This window comes from Rhagoletis zephyria, unplaced genomic scaffold, assembly GCF_001687245.7.
Source record: "Rhagoletis zephyria isolate East Lansing unplaced genomic scaffold, Rhagoletis_zephyria_1.1 Rzeph_scaffold_00398, whole genome shotgun sequence".
In the NCBI taxonomy this organism is placed as follows: domain Eukaryota; kingdom Metazoa; phylum Arthropoda; class Insecta; order Diptera; family Tephritidae; genus Rhagoletis; species Rhagoletis zephyria.
In genome coordinates this window covers 45330-69912 of record NW_016157482.1, presented here as the reverse complement: position 1 = coordinate 69912, position 24583 = coordinate 45330, and the positions used below count along the sequence as shown (strand labels likewise).

At 37.0% G+C, this 24583-nt stretch overlaps 2 protein-coding genes across 2 annotated transcripts; one reads left to right on the top strand and one right to left on the bottom strand.

Moving 5' to 3' along the window:
- The first annotated feature begins 548 nt into the window (after positions 1 to 548).
- Positions 549 to 7017, top strand: Kpc1 (Kip1 ubiquitination-promoting complex subunit 1). Its single transcript, XM_017611356.1, has 18 exons — positions 549 to 712; positions 883 to 1129; positions 1838 to 1983; positions 2062 to 2547; positions 2604 to 2873; positions 2943 to 3025; positions 3080 to 3279; positions 3345 to 3660; positions 3735 to 3798; positions 3865 to 4018; positions 4107 to 4295; positions 4361 to 4474; positions 4625 to 4751; positions 4820 to 4982; positions 5044 to 5404; positions 5462 to 5827; positions 5892 to 6135; positions 6205 to 7017. The coding sequence occupies exons 1-18, from the start codon at positions 549 to 551 to the stop codon at positions 6522 to 6524; spliced, it is 4014 nt and encodes a 1337-aa protein (XP_017466845.1). The 3' UTR covers positions 6525 to 7017.
- A 6979-nt stretch (positions 7018 to 13996) lies between these two features.
- Positions 13997 to 23577, bottom strand: Gyc88E (Guanylyl cyclase at 88E). Its single transcript, XM_017611389.1, is given in 9 exon segments — positions 13997 to 14310; positions 14383 to 14852; positions 15345 to 16658; positions 17855 to 18059; positions 18141 to 18267; positions 19141 to 19276; positions 19505 to 19628; positions 20003 to 20490; positions 23410 to 23577. Coding segments are annotated over 9 exon segments (3210 nt in total). The 3' UTR covers positions 13997 to 14132.
- Between the last annotated feature and the right edge of the window lie 1006 nt (positions 23578 to 24583).

Here is a 24583-nt window from a genome sequence, read left to right as displayed (position 1 = left end):
AAGTTATCGGTTAAATCTGAGATTATTTTATAATTACAGATTAACAAGGGGGGAATTTTATATGGCTAATCTCTTTTTCTAATTACAGATTAGGAAGTTAAGCTCGAAAATGAGGATAATCTACTTATATGTGAACTTAGTATAAGATGGCAATGAATGATACGCCTTCTGACGACCACAAAACGTAACGAGAACGTGATTGTTGGTGAAAACGTTAGATCAAATGTTTCAATAAAAAATTGATTTTGGATGGACGAAGTTCGCCGGGTCTGCTAGTGCATTGTAAAAGCAAAATAAATTGTTTAATACAAAATTAAGTTTAATATGGAATACCTGGTGTTTTGACCCACTGACATTCGAATCAATTGCGAACTGCTGCAAACTAGAAGAAGAGACGTATTCAATTAATCAAATTTTCGAAGGTAAACAAAACTCACATTCGTTACTTGAATCTTTTGGAAAAAATTGTTACTCCGATTAAATTGACCGGAATAAGCCAAATAGACAATTAAAACACCAATGCATTAACAGTGCACTTACCCAAAATTATGTCAATAGCAAAATTATTTGTAAAAGTATTTGGTGTGGATATTTTCGAACAGATTAGTACAACACAGAAACAAAAGCCAGAGGATGAGGATGATGAAGCCGGGTGCTCCGCCACACAAGACACGCCAAAGCAGCCAAAAGTGGATGAAATGAAATTATCTGAGTAAGTAAGGAGCTGCTATTTCACAAGTTGTAAATTTTCAGGGCCAGTTGATGGTCAAATTCCTTTCAAGGCAATTTGAATGGGGATATGATTATTTTCTAATTCATTGCATGTACACACATACATACTATATACTTGTGTGGGACTGATAAATGTTATTTCACTAACAGCCAAATGGTCATTGTGCGGAATTGGTTAAACGAACGGCTCAATGTCATCGAATCAAATAGTACAGAAGCGACGAAGACGCAACGCATCGATATGGCCTCTAGGCTTGGTCCAGAGCACACCATTTGTGATATTGATTTTACATCGACAGTGCGAATATCGGCCGATAGGCTATCGCTGCGTTCACAGGGTAGTTTTAATACCATAAAGGCCAATGTTTGCGTTTATGGTGGGCGTTGGATGTATGAGGTAAGCAATCAGTTTACATTTGAAGGGGTTTGAGGTGTTCAATGAAGCATGACATTGGTATATAACAGTTGTGGTAAGGGGTAATCGGTCAGTTTCGAAGAGTAATGACCTTGAGTTAAACGTGTTGCCATGCCGGCAAGTGCGTTAACGTCCGAAGGACATTTAGCTGTTCTATTTCCGAATGATGCGATCTTATGTGCATTAGGCTGGGTCGAAAACATATTTTGCAATTTTCACACACAATAAATGAAAGCTTATTTTATGTATCTAAAGCAACGTCCTAAAAGACTAACTCGAACTTTCGCAATCCAATGCTAAGGTGTGACGTGTAAATATATACATATATGTACAGGTGGAAAAATATTTATTTGAGTACTTTGTATCCTTTTTAGATCAGCAAATTTATCTCTAAAGAAATTAAATTTTTGGTTCCTATAAAACTAAAAATTTTATTACAAAATACGATCTATCACGCTTTAAAGCCGCATCAAAAAAAAAAAATGTATGGAGAAAGGTAACAATTCTCGATGTAAGCTTTCCAACTAGGCTTGGCTAGTATAATCCCTTTCATTTTTGTACTGACCCGGCCTAATGTACATAGAAATTATTTATTAACATTTAACTATTCAAACAACAGCATAATATGTAAATACATATACATAATAATTTTTATATATGTATGTACATACGTATACATTTATTTATTAGGTACTTTTGCATAGCAAAGGTGTTATGCAAATTGGTTGGTGCTCTAACAAATGCACTTTTAATGAGAACAGCGGAGTAGGCGATACAAAATGGAGCTATGGTTATGATGGAAGCAAGCAACAAATATGGCACATTTCTACATCGAAGTAAGTAAATAAAAAGCTGAAGCCTATCCTTACAAAATACTTACAAATCCTTAAATCTAATTCTTTTTTAAATTTCAGGTATGGCGACAAATGGCAAATTGGTGATATTATCGGTATAAGCATAGATGTTGACAATGAAAGTATTGAATATTTTCGCAATGGAAATTCGATGGGCGTCGCTTTCAGTAAATTGGAACGTGGGCCTGGAATTTCATTTTTTCCCGCCGTTTCACTTGGTTACAATCAGGGTATCCAAGTAAATTTTGGAAATATGCCCTTTAAATATCCTGTTGAAGGATTTCTGCCAATTCAAGCCAAACCCATTGTACGTTTACAAAAAGCCGACCTGTTACTTAGTTATCTTGCGAATTTGGCTACTGTGTTGGCGCACAATTCAACTTGTAAGAAAAAGGATCATATCGAGGGAAAAATATCAACAAAGAAAACAGTTTATGTTGTCTTCGCCACACTGCTGATTGAGAAGTTAGCACAAGTATTGTTCGACCCATACGTGATCGAGGACAAACTGTTACCGCATATTGTTAACTTTTGTACGATTGTCAAGTAAGTTACAACTTTTTTATGTGAAAGAGTTGTATTAATTCCAAAATTACTGAAAGGGAAACCGATAAGGAACCAGATATATTCCCGGGCACTCCTGAGAGCACTTTAGGGGCTCTACTCTCGCTTTTGTGGAATTATTTAGAAAATGAGGAGGTAAAATTTATAATGCGTAAGCTTGCGAATGCTTTGCTGTCGACCTATACTCACACACATGTTGGTCTGGATTACGAGAAGCAAAAAAGTGCCATAAACGTATTCACCTGCTTGTGTAGGCATATGCAAACGCGTAAAACGTATCTGGAATATAAGTTCTTCAAAAAACATTGGTAACACAAATTTCTTAGACATACGTAACTTTTTCTTCTTAAGTGAAATGGCTAATAAATGATTTCCAGTTTGGCTTTGCTAATGTATATACGGCCACCAGAATATAAGTTCATGCAGCAGCTGGTGCCCGACTCCATTGCATGGACGGAAGGTCAGATGTTAAAGAAATAGATAGTATTAAAGTAATCCACTTTTTATCTTACAGGTATTGGCGGCCCAAAGCAGAAATACCTTTCGCAAGTGGATAGAATTACGAAAGCAACCGAAAGTCTTTATAATGTGCAGAAAAATCTGTTAATACTACTTTTCACTAATACGGATGGAGACGAATTGACGCCGTCGAGTCGAAAAATATTTATATCCAAGTTGCGCCGCTACGTTATGGATCTTAGTATGGAGCAGAGAGTAAAAAAACAAAACATCATTCTATTTTGCCTGTAAATTGCATTATACTTCATTTTGCCCTACAGCCTTTCCATTCGTTCTTCCTTATGCAATCTAGCATAATGCATCCGATCGAGTCCACAGTGGCACTCTCATTTATTTGCATGCTCATAGATGCCACACGAACACTGTTCGAACGTGAATTGCCTGCAACACAAGCGGAAATCAAACCGGACTACTTCTTTGATGGCACTTTTGAATATCAACATTTCGATCGTGTAGGCGGTGTGTTGTCTCATTTACGAAAAGTACATCGTAACGATATAACAACATATTTGGGTGCGGAGCGTACGCAAGTGTTGCTACAAGAAGATCGTACCGTGATGCGAGTTGGAGAGTTGGGTGAGTTGATGGTAACAAAAAGTAGGTGGATGCAGGTGCATTGAATCTGAAATTTTTTTTTTATCTCGTTCAAGTTGATCCCAGCATGTTTTTAACAACAACAAACCTTAACAATATTGCGGTTGTTGGTCCGCAAGGGTGGGTCGAATTCTTTTTTGTCTATGCTTATTGTTTGTAATATAGCACGATCGATCTCCCTTGCAGCCCCTCTGCAACTTTTACACATTTCTTTAATCCACGTTTGAATCCATTGCCAGAAGCTTCGCCGGGTAATTGTGATGCAGAGAGTTCGCTATCAGAGTTATTTGATATTTGTGTGCTCTACTATTATTCGCTGGGACATAAGTACACTGTAAAGGTGCTGGGCATTATGAGAATTTTTTCCCTTTCCAAGCTAAATTCATATTACTTTATATACTTCACACTTTACTTATTGACTTAAATAGATTTCATCAGTACGAGATGAAATAGCTGCCTTAAATGAAGTTCTGCGCGAAACCAAATTCTATCGCGAAGATGTTGAACGCAAGCTGAAGGTGTTGGAAGAACATGCGAGCGTTTGTATGAATGAAAATCATTGTAATATTGTTACGGATTTAAAACAGAAATTTAGTCAACGCGAAAATGTCTTTGCAGTAAATATACATAAGTGTATATTAAATGTTTTAAATAAAAAATAATTTGCTTAATTCTTTTACAGAAGCGTTCTATTGAGTTGGCGCGCAAGCAGGCGTGGTATCGCGCTGTAGCGCTGGGGAAACATCGTCGTATGACCATTGTGTGGTTTCTGGAAAGAACTCTGCGTACTTTGGATGTAAAAAAAAAATAGTCTTAAGTTGAATATTTGACTTTGCAGGAGTATTTTGATTACATACATTCACCCTTAAGCTTTCCTAAAATCGCCGTGCATTGCTTAATATTTGAATTGCATATCCTCTAACAATTCCTTGTTTCTCTTCTATAGGCGTGCTCACAATTGGGGCCATTGTTCTCTTTTGTACCTGAAGTGTATATAAATATACTACCCATTTTACTGGATACAGTTATGGATTTTAGTCATCATGATCTGCATGTACAGTTTGAACTAAGTGGTACTTTATAAACCCCTGTTTAAATGGATATTTAAAAATTATACTGTTAATTTATATTTAATTTTCAGATGCCGAATGTGCTGTCAATGCGTCAGCTGAATTTCTAGGCTTACATTCCGCTGATCCTCGCATCATCTTGGCTTCATGCAAGGATTCGTTACTGCAGGCTCTTGGCACGTTGACCTGTCATAAAACTGGTGTTCGTGCTCTGGAACAGTCACCAAAGAAAAGGTTCTGCGAATGCACAATTTCTTCATTAGCTTTACTAATTTCTTCCCCACACTCTTCACAGCCAAAATGCGTTGGTTAAATCGCTCTTGCGTCCCTATGAAAATCGCGCTTGGGGTCAAAGTAATTGGTTGCTTTTGCGTTTTTGGCTTGGTGATGGCTTTGGCTATCGCGATTCCCGACAGCCCAGCATCTGGCAAGGCGGTAATCAGCCTGTACAAATAGGACTTTGTCGTAGTCGTGCCAAAAATGAGACGCATACCGGTCTACTACATCACATTGCGCCTGCAAATGCTTCGAGACATTTTCAGAAATTGATTGGACAGAAGTTGGCCGAAGATGAGCCACTCGCGACGGCTTTTCTCAATTCGGTGCTGAGTCAATTGAATTGGGCATTTTCGGAGTTTATACTGCTCTTGCAGGAGGTAGGTATCAAATGTAGTTTCACTTATTTAAATTATATGTTTATTGTTATCCATCAGATACAAAATACTGCACACCGACAAGAGAATGCCGTTTTCGAGCCAAAACAGCTAAAAATTTGTTCAATGTGTTTCGAACTGACTGTCTCATTAATGCGTTGCTTAGAAATGATAATCACAATTGCGCCGGAAATATTTCAGGAACCTACACGCTCCAATAGTGATTTGATATTGAATCGTGTGTGCCAATTAATCAGTCAAGTTTTATCACGTGTCACAGTGCCACCAGGTTGCTTTCAATTCATAGTCGATATGTGCTCGTCTGATTTGAATTCTGTTACCCACTTTCCCATCATTACCGCAGCGCTAGGTATTTTGTTGGCATTGCTGCGCTCAGAACTTGACACAGATCGTAATCCACAAAAGGTAATGTCAACACTGCAAATATCATTTTTGTAGGCCTTTACAAGCCTCGCATGCCCTTTTGCAGGTGACGCGCCTCACACGTGCTCTTCTCACCGATCCCAGCTTTCAGTTTGCCAATTTGGAGTTCGCTTTAGGTGAAATAAAAACCCCAATATTACAACAAGCTGAAATACCGCGTGGTAATTTTGATCCGCAAACTCGCGCACACATCGATCCACTAACAAATGATGTACGCGTACCAATGCCATCGACATCAACGAAGAGAATACGCGCCGATCCACCAATAATAAAATTTGCGCTCTCTGATTGTGAGTAAATCATTCTCTTACTGCTTATACAAAACTAAGTAAAGCGGTTTCGTTTTTCTTTTGCATTAGATCCCACGCATGTAACTCCGCTGGAAATTGATGAGGTACGCCGCCTCATCGATATGCTACGCTTAAAGCAATCACTGCTTTCAGACATTACACTGCCTTCCGAGGACTCACTCTGTCCAATATGTTGCGCTAAACCAATTGCCGTTATTTTCACGCCCTGCAAACATCAATCGTGTAGCAATTGTATTATGCAACATTTGTTGAACTCGAAAGTGTGCTTCTACTGCAAGACACTTATCAAAACTATCGAAACCAACGAAGGCACAGTCATTTATAACAACAACGAATATACATCAGCGCCCACATTCTATGAGATTTAGTTAGTTTGTGCGCCAACTACTACTACTACACACACACACACATACATACATCAAACAACTGTAACCCACCTTGATTCTAGTCAAACCATTGTGACATCTTTAACTGTATTACTACAAACATACAACTAAACTGCCTAAAATTATATCCTTGAAAATGTTTACCAAAGTTACAAATTTTACAAAAATGAAAAAAGAGATGCATTTGTTTTAGCTTTAAATATTATTGTGATACGCCTTATTGTTCGAACAAACACACTTACACTTGCCACACAAAGACGCAAGCACGCTTCGCGAATGCAATTAAAGCAGTTTCAATTTGTTTTACTGCACTTTAATAGCACGTTCAAGAGCAATTTATATAAGCAATTTTAAAGACATTTTTATATTTTATAATCATTGCAAGCCAATTAGCAAAATTCAAAATTTTAATAGAAAATAATAAACAAATTAAAAAATAAAAAACTTGCTTTTCTGCTTATGCATAAGGCGGACAAATTGCTGCTTTTAGAGAAAAAATATTTTTGCAAAGTTTTTTCGTTGAACTTTTTTTAATAATTCCAAAATTGTAAATATACAAAAATCAATATATTATAATATACATATGTATGCATTTACAGAGTTTACTGCAGAAAATAGTTCATAAAATAAAAAAATGCTCTTATTGTTCTTCATTAAACACTGTCGTAAATCATGATTCAATAATACAAGGTTCGATAAACTGACAGTTGTCTCTCTCGCACCGCTCCCTTAGCAGTGGAACCGTGTTGCTTCTTTGCAAATTTACATGGAAACAGTGTAGCTTTGGTGTGAAATAAAAGTATAAGCTTTTGTGCTATATGTTTATTTGTATATGCATATGAAGCATATTTAACTGATGAAAACATAAGCATTGGATGTTTACATCAGTCTCATAGTAGTCTTATTTTAATTCTGAGTCATTTTGCAGTTTTTATACGGCTAAATAGCATATAAATTACGTAATTCACGTAGATATATCAATATTACGTTCAACATTTCGTTTAAAATGCCAGATTTCCTGCAAATACATTAGAATTTACGAAAGGAATTTCACTACTAATTGCCTACTTTGCGTACTTTTCTACTACCATTTTCGAAACAAGGGATTGCATTCTTGCCCTTTCTCTGTCCTTCGTAAATGCAACCTTTTGTAAGGGAGTGTCAAACCGCAGCTGTCAATAATTATCTAACCTTGTATTATTGAATCATGGTCGTAAATGTTGTAGAGAGAGAGGGAGAAAGAGAACGAGAGAAGGAAAGAGAGAGAAAGTGAGCAGAAAAGACAAACGGAAAGAGAGAGAAACAGAAAAGGAAAGACAAAAGGAAAGAGGGAAAGAGAGAGAGAAAGAGAAAAAAGAGAGAGAGAGAGAAAGTAATAAAACGAGTGAGAAAGAGAGACAGAAAGTAATAAAAGGAGTGAGAAAGAGAGAAAGAATATAGAAAGGGAGAAAAAATATAGAAAGAAAAAGGCAGAGAGAAAAAGGGAGACAGTGTGAGAGGAGCGAGAAAAAGAAAGTGTGCGTAAGATGGAAGAGACGAAGGGAGAGCGAGAGAGGGAAGAATAATGAGAAGGATATAATGGAGAGTGTAAGATGGAGGGAGAGATTGAGAGATATAGAGAATGGGAAGAGAAAAGAGAGGGTCTAAAAAGGAAAGATAGTGTGGAAGGGGGAGGGAGGTGACGAGAAAATGTGATTAATCGAGGTAGGATAGCGTTTTGGTAACATTCATAAACGAAGATGAGCATCGCTACAGCGGATAAAAGCTGAGCTAAACTCAGACTTCTTAAATCTTTCCAATACTCTGATTGGTTGGCCGCAAGGCTATTCGAGGACGAGAGTGAAAAAACGCTAGAAGATACATATAAATTTTTTTTTTGCAGCTAAACCTAAATAGAAAAAGCCGAATCTGCAGTGCTGATGCAGTCGCAGCTCGTGACGCGTTACCCGTTTATGCCAACGCACAAGAAGACCCACGCGACCCTCGCTCTTTGGTCGTACGGAACGGTGGATAACCAGCTATCTGCGCAGACGCCAATCATCAGGCGAATTTCGTAACGTTAAGTCGAAGCCGCATGGTATTAAACAGATGTCACTCATGAGGACGTACTCTCCCCGACATTGTATATATTTTGGAAAGCCGCCCGCTTAAAAGTTTCTTTCTTGGCCATAGTGCAATTCAATCTTTCAATACCCCGTCATCTAACACGTTTACTCTGTTCATCTCGAGCCCATGCATCAAAAGCTGCCAAGTTTTTTTTACATACGTGATTCTCGGCCAGCGGTCCAGCTCATATTTAGTCTGTTCCAATAGCAGTCCGGTTTACAGGATTTAGTCAGAACTTACAGGAAGTCGTTCCTATTGACATAAAACCTGTAAGTGGGAACACATTTGAGAGAGTAACTGAGCAACTGTTCCTAGTCAGAAGTTACATGATTTAGTCCGGAGTTTTTTTTCCTGTAAGTTCATGAAAAGTGTCAAACGATCAGCTGATTTACATGATTACAAATGTGTTCCCACTTACAGGTTTTATGTCAATAGGAACGACTTCCTGTAAGTTCTGACTAAATCCTGTAAACCGGACTGCTATTGGAACAGACTAATTGTATCAAGCGTTTTTTTTTCTTGATTGGTATTCTAACCACCTCTTTGAAAGGAAATTAAGTAAAACCGTTAGTCGTTGAATATGGGTCAAGTCGGCCTTGATCCCGTTGTGTCGTCCTCTACAACAACATTAGTGTGCCAAAAGAACCCAAAGCGTTTCCTAATTAAAATAATATGAAATAGATTTTTTTTTTAATTTTTCAAAATATTTTAATCTTTAAAATTTTGTTTCACTTACAAAGCAGCCTAAATATAACAAAGCACAACAGCGACTTTAGTAGCGAAAACATTTTTGAATTAATGCTTTATAATAACTCTTTTTTGTGTGTACATGCTACATACAGACGGGTCTTAGTGACTTTTTGATTAGCTGCTTAGCTACTTTTTTAAAAGTACTTTTTACCACTGTACCTAATACTTCTAATTTTTGTTTTTAAATAATTCGAAACATTAACAATAATATATTTTGATTTAAATAACTGATAAATAGCTTCACTATATAGTTAGTACGTAAATACTCACATTTAAACACACAATTATGTACATACATACATACAACTTACAAGTGTTTTCAGTGTTTTACATTTGTAGATTTCAAGAAAATACTACATACATACAACTAGATTTAAAATTTCCTTATTAGTCTTATTCAATTCTTTTATCCCTAGCTTTTCGTTGGCTTTCCTAGAAAAATATCTTTGCTTTGGTAATTTCCTTTTTTTTGTACATTTCTTTTATAATTACAGGATATGCTTTCACTATTTTCATTTCATTCAGGTGGTACCTTTACATTGACATTGATTTTAACATTTAGAATTTCAATGGTGTACAAAATTCAAAATGTTTAAATTTTTCTAATAAATTTAAATTTTTATTTTTTTTTTATTTTAATGATAATTTACTACAATACATGTACATTAGGGTGCATCACTCACAGATACAAAAAAAAATATATATATAAAAAAAAAATTGGTATTTTTTCCATCAGAAACAAAAAATTTATTATATTCTAAGACTTTTGCCAAAATATTTCAGAAGCGTATTAATAAATACGTGAACCTTATATTAATATTAATTTTTTATTTTTGTTTTATCAACGAAATAAAAATTATGAGATTTTTGAAGGCATTTTCAAATCGGTCCAGCTCACTTAAATCTTAATATTTTTCCGTAATATTTGGTTGAAATCTTTAGATACATAAAATAAATTTTATAATCCCGGTATAAAATCGCGATTTTTGTTGGTGAGGCACCCTAAAGTACATACTTATTTATGTATATTTTTTACCTCCTGCTTTTCTCTTCACTACTACTTCTGCTATTTAAAATTTGACTAGCCCATATTCGTATTGTCGTTTGAAGAGGTATTATCTTTAGTATACAGTTGCACGTGTTTATTGTTTTGTTTTATGTATTCTAACATTTAGTACTAACATTTTTCAACTCTACGTACACATCTCTATGTATGTATGTGTATATTTGCTTTTCTTTTCATAAATATCTATGTATAATATCTGATTTATTATACGTATGTATTATATTTTTTTTTGCAAAAACTTTTATGCTGTATCTCCACTTGGCATTAAATAAGAACAATTCGAATCTAAGCGTTGTATGATTCATACAGTGTCATTTCGCACATATACATTTAATGAAGAAGAAAGAGCCCTTGCCTTGCGTTCTGCCCACTTTCCGGATGTCACTCCCGTTACACAGATGATTGAGTCTCGAGAGTACAGACCTTCTTCATCATCATTCTTCGCGATGGACGCTTGACACGTTCGATTGATATAAATCCCTATAAACCTAATCTCCTTTTTAATAAAAGCAATGCGAAAGGTTATCGATAACGAAATTAAATCTAATGGTATGAAACTGGCCCATCTGCATCCAGCTTGCATATAAGCGGGGAAGATCCACGGGCACTGCTTTGTACGTGCTGAGTACGAAGATAGAGGGTCCCTTTGAGTGTGGACAAAACTGTGCTATGTGCCTTCCTCGATATTAAAGGAGCCATATTATGGGGGGTTTTTCGGGCACTCGAGAAATGGATGGTGCAATCAACTATCCGTAGATGTATTGCCAAACTGCCCCAAAAGAGAATCTCTGAAACTGAAACTGCGTGTAATGTGGTACGGTTGCAAACAATAAAAGGATGCCCGCAAGAGGAGGTTACGGGTAATGTCACCCTTTCTTTGGACCGTGGTAGTTGACGGACTGTTAAAAATCTTCTCGGACAATGGCATCTACAGCGTTACTTTGACGGCTCCTAAACACTGCATAGGGACAGGCAGGTCCCGGAGTATTTTCCAAGTGGTAGTATACGTCACCAATCGGAGTGCAGAAATGAAGTTACGTAGAGAGTATGATAATGGCAGAATCCTAACACTTCCGACTGCCAGGGAGCACTTAAGACACTATCATCATTCGATGCCATCCTTAGCATTTGGGCGATTGCGAACCTCAACGCCCTTGCTGAACTCCATAACATTCACCTACTCAAGGTACAAGGTCACCAGGGAATGCAGAGGTATGAGATAGCGGCCGGCTTAGGTAGAACAGCGGTGGTCTCAGCTCCTCATTGGCCACTGCAAACTTGAACCATTAGTGTGGATGGACGCGTTTGATAGTACGGAAAGAAGCTGCCTATACGATGCCACATCTAAATTTGGCATTCCCTCAAAACTCATACGGCTATGTAGAGGGATGTTGAGTACAGCCTTTAGCTTCGTTCACATTTGGAAAGGTCCCTCTCCGCGCCGTTTGAGAGTAAACCAGATTTAAAACAAGGCGATTCACACTCCTGCGAATTTTTCAATCTCAAGCTAGCAGGCGTAATAAAAGCTGCCAATTTGAATCGCAGCGGCACTATATAGAGCAAAAGCAAGGTACCTTTGGGGTGTGTAGATGATATTGAAATCGGTGGCTCGAAACCCAGGGAAACCCAGCACAGTGTTTCAGTATGGAAAAGAAGGTTGGTATAGCGGAGAACTAAAACAAGATAAAGTGTTTTCTGGCAGCACAATAAGAGTTCAAGCGCTTTGGAACACAGGTCACAGGTCGGGAAGTACAAGGAGATTGAGGAAATTTTGGTCTGGTAAGAAGAGCTTAACAGGGAAATTTTGGTAACTTTCTTTCAACTCACCACAATTTTTCGAGGGACAAAGGTCTCTCGAAAGACACTTGTAAATTCTGGCAACTATTTTTAAAGTTCTTCTCAGTATTTCGAAAAACTAAATGACAGATCTGTTAGCGAGGAGGTCTTAGCGTTATTCTGTTTTCCCTTTAGCGATGAAATAAATTAAAGTAAATAAAAACTAACAATGGAAAAAAAATCAAATAAGAAAATTATAATAAATAAAAAAGTAGTTTCTAAAATTAAATGAAATTATAAAAAAATATTTTTTCTTTTAAATTAAATAAAAAAAAATTTAATAGTAGAAAATAGCTTTTTAATAATTAAAAAAAAACTTCCTTTTGAACAATAAATCTAAGAATTTTTAGAAAATTAATTTAAAAAAAGAAAAAAAGGGTCTTAAAACTAAAATTTTTTATTACTTTAATTTATTTTGTTTCTTTTTAATTAAATTTTCTTTTAAATTAACTTTAAGAAACTTATTTTATTTTGAAGGATCTGGAAACGGGGGGATCTTAGCCATATTATGTTTGCCTTTTGGCGATAAGTATTCTAAAGATAAAATTAAAGAAAAACTAAAAATTAAAAGAAATTTGAATTAAAAAATAAACAATTTTAATAATTAAAAAATAAAGATAAGTAGGTTCTAAAATTAAGTGAGATGACAAAAATATTATTAAAAAAAAATATAAACAAAATAAAAAAATATTTAAAAAAATAATAAAATAGCACCCTAATATTAGAAAATATTCTAAACAATTACAATTAAAACAATAAAATCTAAAAATTTTAAGAAAATTCAGTTCAAAAAGAAAAAAATAAGTTTCTAAAAATTAATCATTTTTTTCCTTTTAATTTTATTTAATTCTTATTTAATTTAAAACGCATAGTTTGAGTTTTTTAAATTTAATTTTGATGCAATTTTTAGATTATGTAATTTTATATTATGTTTATGTTTTTTTACCGTTTATTGAACTAATAATTATTGAATTAGGTTTTCTTTTAATTTTTGAGAAGTTAGTTTACTGTTACAGAATAATTTTCCAAAAATTAAATGTATTTCAAAAAATAGTTGCGTTCCAGAGGCTTCACGATATTCACGAAATTCACAATTTGCAGGAACAGCTGTTTTCTCCATTAATAAACCTTATGGAAGGTGGTCACCTGGAACGACTTCCTGTAAAAACCTGCAAATCGTGAATCATATGGAACGCAACTAATGTACTGTAGCTTTTAAACAATAAAATCTAATATTAAAAAATTGCAATTAAAGCAAGAAACAAATTCCTCTACTCGAGGATTCGAACCTCGAATTGCACGCAAGTACTTTGCTCACTCGGCCATTGCGACTCAAGTGCTTTCTGTCAAAAGAGCTTTTCACCAGACAAGTTTGCAAGGGAGCTTTCGTGCCATAATAAACAAAATCTTTCGTACTATCTTGCTTACTGTCTTTCAATAGTCTTACAATAGACTTGCAACTTTCTTAGCCAGAATTGCCCTATAGATGTACGATTGGTGCACATTTAAGGAAACTAAAAAATTTATTACAAAAAAGGAAATTGAAAAATAAGTGAAAATCATTTTGTTAGGCCTAAATTAAAGACTATAATTTGTAGTCTCTTATAACTAAGTAATTGTGTACACACTACATACATACATATGTACCAGCATATGATATTCCATTGTTCATAGGGCTCTACTTTAATATTAAATTTAATTTAAATAAATATTTATTTTCTTTGGTACTATTCATGGTTTTGTTTCTTATGTTAGTTTTTCCGCCACTAATATACCAGAGTACACCTGTGTGGCACCTTCACGAGCACAATTCGTATAGCTGGCCGTCGCCCTTACAGCAATTGACATGCATTGGAATGCACTCTATGTCGCCCATTAGAGTGATTATAGCCTGCACAACACTGATGACCCGATGTACGCGCGTGACTGAAACTATGACTGTTGGCCATTTTAGGTTGGTGACCATGATGACAAGTAGCGTAGTGCACAGACGAATAGCTGTGATTGTGACTGTAAAAAAGATTGAGAAAATAAATTATCCATTTACTTATTTCAGGTAAGCATCATTTTCGGATTACTCACCCATGATGTGCTATGCCCGAATCTGATAAGGAGTTTGTCATTTGTGGACCTGGTGGTGGTGGTGGTGGCAAAAAGAGCGGACAACCACCACCGCCCTCATCGCCACCACCTTCATCCCGAAAGGCAGCCATCCGTCGCATATTTGCACGCTTGTTTTGCACATCAACTTCGCTCGCTTCTTCAATCATTCTATCCAACTTTTCTATCGCTTTTGTTTGTTTTGCAGCGAGGAATGCTTTACGTGCTGACTTGGACATTGGTAGAGGTGCGGAATTGGAGCGAATCGGTGGCGAACAGGGCGATAACGATTCATGTGATGACGTACGACTGCTGTCGAATGATATATTCTTACTTGCTGGTATAGGTTTCGTAACGGATGTAGTGGGAATCGCAACTGCCGTACCCTTCGGTATAGGTGGCACTGGGGTGGAGGCTGCAGCGGCTTCCGGAGCGCTGGTTGACTGTGCCGTCTCTGGTTGCGCGGTTGGTGGTGTGACAACTGGCTCTTGCGGCACGGTTAGGCTACGTGAGAAGGTGATTTTTCTAATTAGAAAGAGAAATTATTCAGAAGTGGAAGAGAAAGGGTGATGAAGAAAGAAGAGTTTTTACAAATATTTATGTGGACTTAAACGGCTAAAAAATGTGTTACTTTTCATTTTAATATATGTATATTGATGAACAGTTATAGAGTAAAGTTTTTATATGATTAACTAACATGCCAAGACCGGTATATAGAGGAAGATATAGAGAGTGTGTTTTTGAATTTTTTTTTTGTGGAATTAGGAAGAACTGCAGTTCTTTTTAACGCCGATGATGTTAGCCACAATTAAAATCATATTTCATTTCTAATACCTCTACGATAAACTCGTGACGATCTCCGCATAAAATTCGCTTTGAAAATCCGTAGAATTCCCGAAATAGAGTAGCTTGTAACTAATTTCTCTCTCTCAAGTACGCTTGACATGCTCGCAATGCGCCGACACCTACCTGGCTTTGGATTTCTCCAGCGACGCTGATGCTGACGATGTCGATGGTGCCACTTTGCAGGTGAGAGTTTCACGAGGTGGCGCTGTCGATGGTGGTGTAATCTGTTCCATTGCTGCCAGCTCTTCGGGAGTAAATTGATCGGGATCATTTGGACGTGGCTTTGACGGTGCGCTGCCAATGCGGAAGGTAGGCGCAGGGCTGTAGGGGCAAAGCGCTGAGCTGGTGGCACTATTAACCAATGAACTTCGTGAGTATTGTAAGTCTTCCAAAAATTCTTCTGTATCTAAAACGAGGGAACCGAAAATGTCGCTAGGCGAACGCATGAAAACGTGCCCCATCGAGTTTGAACGCGATTCACGACCACGCTCATTATTGTTAAAAGCATTGCGCACCGGTGAATTGGCTATGCTGCGACGTGCAACATCTGTGAAAGTTACCGGCGAGTATATACGTCCACGTTCCTTGCTGGCACTAGTCTGTGGCGTTGTTGATATACTCGTCCCCGGATCCATTGAGTTTATCATAGCGCTTGTGGCATTGGCCAATTGCATACGTTCGACGGAACCTATAACCGGTTGAGCAGCCGCTGGCATAATCGCCTTCAGCGTCTGTGACACACTCAAGCGACGATCGGATGTAGATGGCGCTGTAGATGGAATAGAGCTAGTTGTAGCGGTAGCAGTCGGCGCAGTGAACGTCGAAATCGGGTGAAATAGTTCGGGCGGCAACTGTAATGATTTGCGATTTTCACGTTCCTCCAGCCAATAGGTTTTCATGGGACCCTTACCCTTCACATCGATCTCACCACGCTCAGTCATTTTGTAGCAAGGACTTAGAAATTGCTTGGCTGGTTCGGAAACGTGAACCTTCATGGCGGCGCCCGTGGATTCCATGCGTGACGCCGTATTAACCGAATCTCCAAAGAGACAATATCGTGGCATTTTCAAACCCACAATACCAGCAACAACTGCGCCGGAATGCACGCCAACACGTATGCGCAAATGTTGGCCTGTCGAGGGATCTTTTAGATCCGTTATGGCATCAACCATATCCAAGGCCATATCACAAACTTTATCCGCATGATTTGCAGACTTTTCTGGCGCACCTGACACAACCATGTAGGCATCGCCAATTGTTTCAACTTTATATACATTATTTCTTTCGGTGAGTGTGTCGAATATGGAGTACATTGCATTTAGCATGGACACCACCTCCATGGGTGTGATGCGACTGCAGATTTCGGTAAATGTGACCACATCAGCAAAAAGTATGGACACGCAGTCGAACATCTGAAAAAAAAACGAAGGAGAGGGATTGAAAGAAGTTAGGCAGAGCTTAATTATTCAAAAATATTTTCGAAAGAAAACTTTATTAGACCTATTGCGATTGATATCCATCTTGTAATAAATACTTAAAAAAAAAAAACGAATCTGACAGGTGGCAACGCTCTTTAAAATCAGGCATTTCTGAACCATATTCGTTGGCAACCCGTATTGCAATAATTCATTTAACTGATTAATAAAATTGTATTGAACTATATAAATAGGTGGCAATCCCCTTTAAAATAGTTTCGTAATAAAGTGTTGTTTTTAATCTCGTTCTTCTGGCATCCTTATTGTAAAGTATCGCTGAACTTATAATTTAGCATTTTAAGCAGGTGGTAATCCTTTTAGAAAAATATGCTATATGCTAATCCAGGTCATAAGCAATTTTTTTGCCAAATTTTAAACGAAGAAAGAGTAGCACACGTTTATAACGTTAGTAGAATTTCATCTAACTTTCAATTAAATTGATTTGATATGTCTAAGCCCGAAAAAATATATTCGAAACAGCTTTCCTTGAACCTCTCTCATTGAATACCCATATTAAAATATTTTAGTTAACTTGTGCCTTTAATTAATTTTGGATTTCTAAACAGGTGGCAGCCTCCTTTAAAAATATTTTGGAATACAAAATTTCCTAAACTTCTATTGTTTGATACCCTTATTAAAATATTTTGTTTAGCTTGATATTTAAATTCATTATAATTCTTCGAACAGGTGGCAGCCCTATTCAAAATATTTAGGAATTAAGCTCTCTCCTCAGACACCTGTACAAAAATATTTCATATAACTGGTAAACGAAATTGATTTTGAAATTCTGAACTGGTGGCAACCCCCGTAATAAATATTTCAGAAATAGATCCAGCTTTCCTTAAATTTCTCTCGTTCGATACCCATATTAAAATATTTTATTTAACTTGTTACGTAAATTGATTTTAGATTTTCAAACAGGTGGCAACCCCTTTAAAAATATTTTTGAAATGAAGATTTCTTAAACCTCTCTTGTTTTATATCCATATTAAAATATTTCACTTAACCTGTTATTTAAACTCATTTAAAATTTTTGAACAGGTGGCAACCATCTTAGAGAATTTTTCAAAATAAACAGGCAGCATAGGCCTGTTAGTAGGATTAATATTAATACGTATCTCCAAATCATTTACCTCACATGTATCAATCGGATTTTCGCCACGTCTCAGCCGATCAGCCACTTGCTTCGGTATCATCTGATAGAGCAACTCATCTGTACGTCTCATTTCTTCGTCCAGCTTACGCATAGACTCTTCTAGCTTCTTCGACTTTTGTTGTTCTTGATCGAGCGCTAATTTGAGTTCGACGGATTGCTGTGTACCGGCCAACATGAGATCTCTGAAGAGTAGTAGCATTTAACAGGTGTTAAATTCGATATCTCTATATGACATGTAAAGATCGCTTGTTATATTTATTTACCTGCTAAAGTCATGCATTGACAAATCATTGATATACAACCCGGTTGTAATGAGTGAATTGAGATCAGGCATAACCGGCGTGCCCAGGAACATGATCATACGCCAATTTTCCATGTAAACCATTTGACCTGAATAAAAAAAAAAAAAATGTTTCTTCTTCGGAAAATGTATGTAATATTTTTAAACTTAATTCGAAGTAATTTTTGATTGAGTATCTCCAAACTTTTAAAATATACTAAATAAATATGGTTGGGCTGGAATGCCATAAAAGTAGCACCGAGCGCCAATGGTGTAAAAATCAGGGACATAACATTTATAAGTTTTATAGCAAAAACGTTGCTCCATAACAGTTATTAGATGAGAAATATTTTTTATTTCGTCGATAAGAGTTACAACCCAACGTTTATTTTTAGTAGAAGACCGTATGACTTAAAAAATAAAAGTCGGTGATTGATTTATATTGCTGACTTTTAAAAGTAAAAATCACTGACAGATTTTTATTAATGACTTTTGTAAATAAAAACTATTATGTTGGGTTCTCGACTGTTTCGTTGAACGTTTCGGGGCCTTCTCAGGACAATTTCAGGACCCTTTCAGTCCCAGTTCTAGATCACTCGAGACTAGTTCATCACTATTTCGACTAGTTGGGGTTCATTTTTCGACTAGTTAAGGCCCATTTCTGAACTGGTGCAGGACTATTTTAGCACCATTTAAGGCTAGTTAGCGACTATTTCAGGAACATTTCGGGTCCAGCTCAGGAGTATTTTGGGGCTAATTTGGGAATATTTTGGAACCGTTTCAAAACTTGTTCGAGATCTCTTCGGGACAAGTTAAAGACCTTTTCAGAGCCATTTAAGGACTACTTCAGTACAATATTTAGTCCTGAACTATTCTTGAAGTGAAGTTATGAAAAAGTCATGTACTGATTCCGAAAAAATGAAATGAAATTAATGTAATGCTTAAACAGATGTTTAATTTGTACTCACGCCATTTTTTATTACCTTTTAAGCGCAACGTCTTTTCGGGTTCAGATCCATCATCGTGCAGCAAAAGTTCAGTGGAGGGCTGAAGTGCAACGCGGTCGGTCACAGGCTCCACTGTGACTAATTCGAAAATATTATTCGTTCTGTTTAAAATCTAATTAAATGTACAAAAATAGAAAATTACGTAAAATCTCACTAACCTAATTATTAAAACCTACATACACCTACGCATGGCAGTTGAATGCAACCTTTCGACAAAAAATCTCAACTCACCAGCGTTTCTCGGCAATAACAAAGCCACCGAAGTTAATTCAAACCGCATTCAGCTGCCACACACCGTTAGTAAATTTAAAAATTACTCATTAGCATGACCTCTACTTACGGTTTGGAATTTGAAGGCAATTAATGGACGCACCAGATCGAACCAGGCGGTAATCTTCTGGCCAAGTAGGTCGGGCAGAATGACCATCAGGGAATTACCAATGCTACGTACCACCATATCGGCACTGCATAGCGGCGATAAATTTGCAGCAGCAGCCATAGCACCAGCAACCAATAAGATGACGCAATAAAAAGAAGAACAAAAAAAAAACAGCCACAAAATTAGCGCTGAAATGCATTGCAGGCGCTGCGAAGTAACAAGTTGTGTGGCCAGGCAACAGCTGCAGCCAATGCGAATGCGCCAGTTAAGTTGCCACCGCTGCAATGCACTGCTGCGCCACATAATTAAAATCAACCACAAGCGCTGTTGCCATATACACATGTACATAAATAAATATACATACGTATGTATACTCAAATGACAGGCATTTGGTATTTAGGTACAACAGGCCAGCACGCAACCCATCCGCCAGCACCGCTCACCGTGGCGTATACTTACCCAAATACGATGCAAAATGGAAATATTTCAAAGAGTACATGTGCACTGATGGGCAAGTGTTTCTCTTCGCGCGTCATCGCCAACGAAGCCAGTGTAAATGCACGATTATCGAATGTCAGCTGAAATGTCACATGCACCGTATCGAAGAGAATCTCCTCGCGCACCAATTCGATGTGCATTTCCTTGTGGTAGAAATGTCGTGCCACTTCACGTATTTGGCCCATTGTGTAGTAGACGAAACCGCGCCGCTTCGAACGATAGTGTAATGTGAGTCCTTGTCGTGTCTCATTTTCACAAATGAATGATGGCGCACGCATGCGGGGGTAGGAGAACTTTAAGTATTCATGCAGGTTATCGAGTCCATTGAGAAAGTCGCGCATATGTCGACCAAGTACGGAGAGAACGCGATCGTAACCATATTGACCAACAAAGCCGACAAAATAAACACCCATTTGGTCCATGAATTCACGTTCGGAAACACCGAGTACCTGAAAGGAAATAAGTGAGGATATTGAAGAAATGTGAATATTTATTTGAAGTAGGAAATTTTTACAGCAGCATTTGCGGTGAAAGAGAGACACCGTCGGTGAGCACTGCCATTCCCTGCGGTGTACAAGTTTATCGTCACAATCCGCATCATAGCGGGAATCTTCAACCTATTGTTTATTTGTTCCTACACTCCGACGAAAGATAAGGACGATACGTCCAGATATCTCTATTTTGCTGCCACCGTCAAGAAATGAAAATCGTACTCAGCAATTTTTATGCCAGGGTGATTAAATAGGGAATCATTTAGCCTTCATCATCAATACGAGAAACTAAATTGATTATGTAGTGCTTAAAGAAAGCATATTCGCAACTCGATTCTCACACCTCTGCTCTATGGGAATACTCTTCGAGAACCCAACATACATATGTACATATGTGAGAATCAAGGATGTCCCAGGACTAAAAGCTCAGCTAGTCGACGACGTAGCGTAATCGTAGGTTGACGTCCGTATCAGCATATCAAATTTACTGTTGATAGAAAGAGAGAGAGAGAAGTAACGGCAACGTCACCGCCATAGGGTGGTGAGTTTTCGTTAACACGCGAATCCCATAAGATAGATCGTGTCTGCGTCAACCTACGTCTACGCTACGCCGTTGACTGTTTGCGCTTTATCACTTCACCAACATTTATCCAAATGCCATTATAACAATAAAAGACGCAGTGGAATCACATTTCCTGCTCATTACATACCGCCGCAGATTAAGCACTAGGAAGAAAAAGGCCACGCCTTTGAAGAACTCAACGCGAGCTATACGCGATCGGTGAAGAGCTGGAAATGCTGCCCAATAAAGAATGGCCGCAAATATCTTGAGAAAATTCGGGGTCCCACCAGAAAGTTAGGTGACACCCTCAAGACAGTTTCACCGGGAAAAGAACGAGTGCGAGTACTTTTGAATAAATATGCACTAATTTTGAACAGATAGGTCTCATATCAGGGAGAAAACCAAGCTATGTGCTACTGCAAGCTATTTCTGGCCAGCAGAGTCCAAAATTCCAGCAACCATGGATCGGTTTCGCACCACGTTTGCTCTAGTGGATAATGCGCATCCACAGAGATGCCGTACAGTGCGGACCGAAGACGCTATTGCTGCTCTGGAGCAGAGTATTGAAGAAGACCCGAATTAGTCCATCCGCCATCGCGCGCAACTATTGGAGCTGTGCCCATCCATTTTATGGAAGATTTTGCGGAAGGATCTTTGTTTGCGGGCTTACAAAATTCAACTCGTGCAAGAATTGAAGCCGAACGACCATCAAACGCGTCGCACATTCGCTGAATGGGGGCCCAAAACGCGATGGCCACCGATCCCAATTTTCAAAAGAAAATTTAGTTCAGCGATGAAGCTCACTTTTGGTTGAATGGGTACGTTAATAAAACAAAATCGTTGCATTTGGAGTAATGATAATCCAAAAGTCATTATTGAGATGCCGTTACATCCTCAAAAAGTCAAGCAAATAGCTTTGTTTCTTCTTTTGTCTAGCAGTAATTAAGGAAAGAAGCAGAATGGGTAAATTTGGGGATTCATATGTTCGCTTTAGTACTTTTATATATTTTTATTTGTCAGTCAGCTGATGCGAATGCCGTTTCGGTTATGTTTTACTAGGCGAAATGTTGCGCCGTATACCATCAGACGGAATCGCTCCGTCCGACCAAATTTGCTCAGAGATTTGGTTCTGTTTATACTTTAATGAATGTGTCTTGCGACCATGGAATTGATTCGTTGACAATAGAAAAACGTCTATCTTCCATCTCGACAGCTTTGAAACAAGGCCGCTAAAAATTTGTGTATTAAAGTGAATTGAAGTGTATTCTGCATACATCTAAAATATTTATGTGTACATTGAAATTTTTTTTGTAAAGCAAATGAAATTGAAAAGTATATCTTAATTTTTATTATATGATTAGTTAATGAAATTTTTTAACAATGGGAGTATTTATATATATGGAGATTAATAGAGTGCATTAAGAAATGATAGCGAACTGGCGGCTGAAAAGATCCAAAATTCGGTGGGTGGAATCTTTGGACATATTTACATCGTATTGCAAGTTAAGTACATTTTCATTCGTATCCTTTGGATCCTCCTCGCTTATAAAAGTCCCACTTTGAAGCGTTAGTAAATGATAGCACCATTAAAGCAATATGCAATAAAATTTGAGGGGGACACCTTAAATTTAGTGTGAACAGGAGATTGGAGTTTCTCCCTCCTTAATTTATAGTTAAAATTTTTTTTTGGGGTCAGCCTGCGCGAAGTTTGCCGGACATTTGTTGACATTTTCTCTCGAAGTCTTTTTTCTGCTATCCAACGTTGGAAGAATGCTTTTGCTTTGCCCTTCCATTTGAAACTCAGGCACTTTCATGTGAATTGTGTTTATATGGCATACAGGAGGGCGATAGATTTTTTCTATATTTAAAGTGTAAATTTGTACTAGCTCTCAGATTTAAATCTTTCTAGCTAAAACTAAGCTACATACAAAATTTTATTAAAATCGGATAACATTTACAATATCTGGTAAATGTTCATAGAACATTGCTCTCTGTGTGCAACTCAAACTGACCGCGGTGCTTGTTCATACTAAAATTCATTTCACGGAACCCACTTTAGGAAGCTCTGGTGTAAGCTTTCAACTCAAAGACGACCAATTAGCAGCTCAATTAATTATACATATTCATAAGCAGGTAATCCAGTTAATTTGCACTTCGTTTTCTTATCCCTTTGACATGTTTTTCAGCGTGTTTTAGAGGTACTTACAGGCATACATACTAAATGCCTTTCGGTTTAAAATATTTACATATCTACATATGTACGCATGCATATCATTGATGCATTTATTTACGAACATCCACTTCATTCGACTTACCTGTTGCGCCTTTTTCGCCAACTTGTTCAGCATATTCTCTGGATAAACTTGATGCACACTGAACGATGGCGAATCGATGCCAGATTGACGTCGTATATCCTCCCATTTGTCCTCACCGTAAACGGATTTGATATACTCGGAGAGATTCTCCAATAATAACCCATACATTTTCGGCCTAAGATGCTCGCAGTCGAGCGCTCAAAATAGGGAGGTGAGGTGCGGGAGTTGGGCAAATGTTTGAATCGCTTCTGGGATATTTATTTGTGTGTGCGCGCTTTCCTTTATATTGCTTTAGGAGTTATTTGTTTGTGTAAATCTGTTGAGTTATGATGACTACAGCCATTAATTAATTTACCAGCTTCCATTTTGAATAGCTGAAAGCCATTTTCGTTGCGCGCTGTAAGAGGAAAGAAAAAAAGAAGAGAAGTGAATGATTGCAAATGGGCTGCCTTCGTAAATGTATTTATATGTACATATGTTTGTAAGTAAACTGACTTTTGCTTTTAAATAATTTATCTTATTACGTAAGAAAGCGTTATTTAGGTTGAGAATTTGAGGTTATGATTAATTATTGCTGTTGCATTGGGTAGGCGTAATTGATAAGTGATAGCAGTTTTCTTAGTATTTATTAAGTGATTTCAAAGATAAGAGATTGAGTTGTAATTTTGCTTTGCTTATACATAGAATTAAGGATTACTGAACAAATTTGTCAGTTAAATATTAGAAATTGGTATTAAGTTTATGATTTTTTTTTTTTTAAAGTGGTTTCTTATATAGTGCTTATAACAATTAAAAAACTGGAATTTTTTCGAAAATTTGTTGAGTTTTTTTTTAATATTGCATAAAGTTTGAAATTCTTATTTACATATATAGTTTTTGTTAGAAATGATACTTTATTTTTATAAAAAAAATATTTAAAATTATATAATGAAAAAATAAGGTGAAAACTTGTCAATATGTGGGTTACGTATAAAAACTATATATGTAAATAAGATTTTCAAACTTTGTGCAATATTAAAAAAAACTCAACAAATTTTCGAAAAAAATTCCAGTTTTTTTATTTAATTTCTTAAAAAGATTTTGAGTATGTCGTTTCATATCCCGTCATACATACACAACGCTATTTGTATATGGAGGTAACAAACAAAAATTGTCAAAAATCAACGGTGAGTCC

Coding starts and splice junctions, on each gene's coding strand:
- Kpc1 (XM_017611356.1), top strand. CDS start 549: ATGTCAATAGCAAAATTATTTGTAAAAGTATTTGGTGTGGATATTTTC. Junction 713..882: donor GATGAAATGAAATTATCTGA/GTAAGTAAGGAG, acceptor TTTCACTAACAG/CCAAATGGTCATTGTGCGGA. Junction 4,752..4,819: donor TGTACAGTTTGAACTAAGTG/GTACTTTATAAA, acceptor TTTAATTTTCAG/ATGCCGAATGTGCTGTCAAT.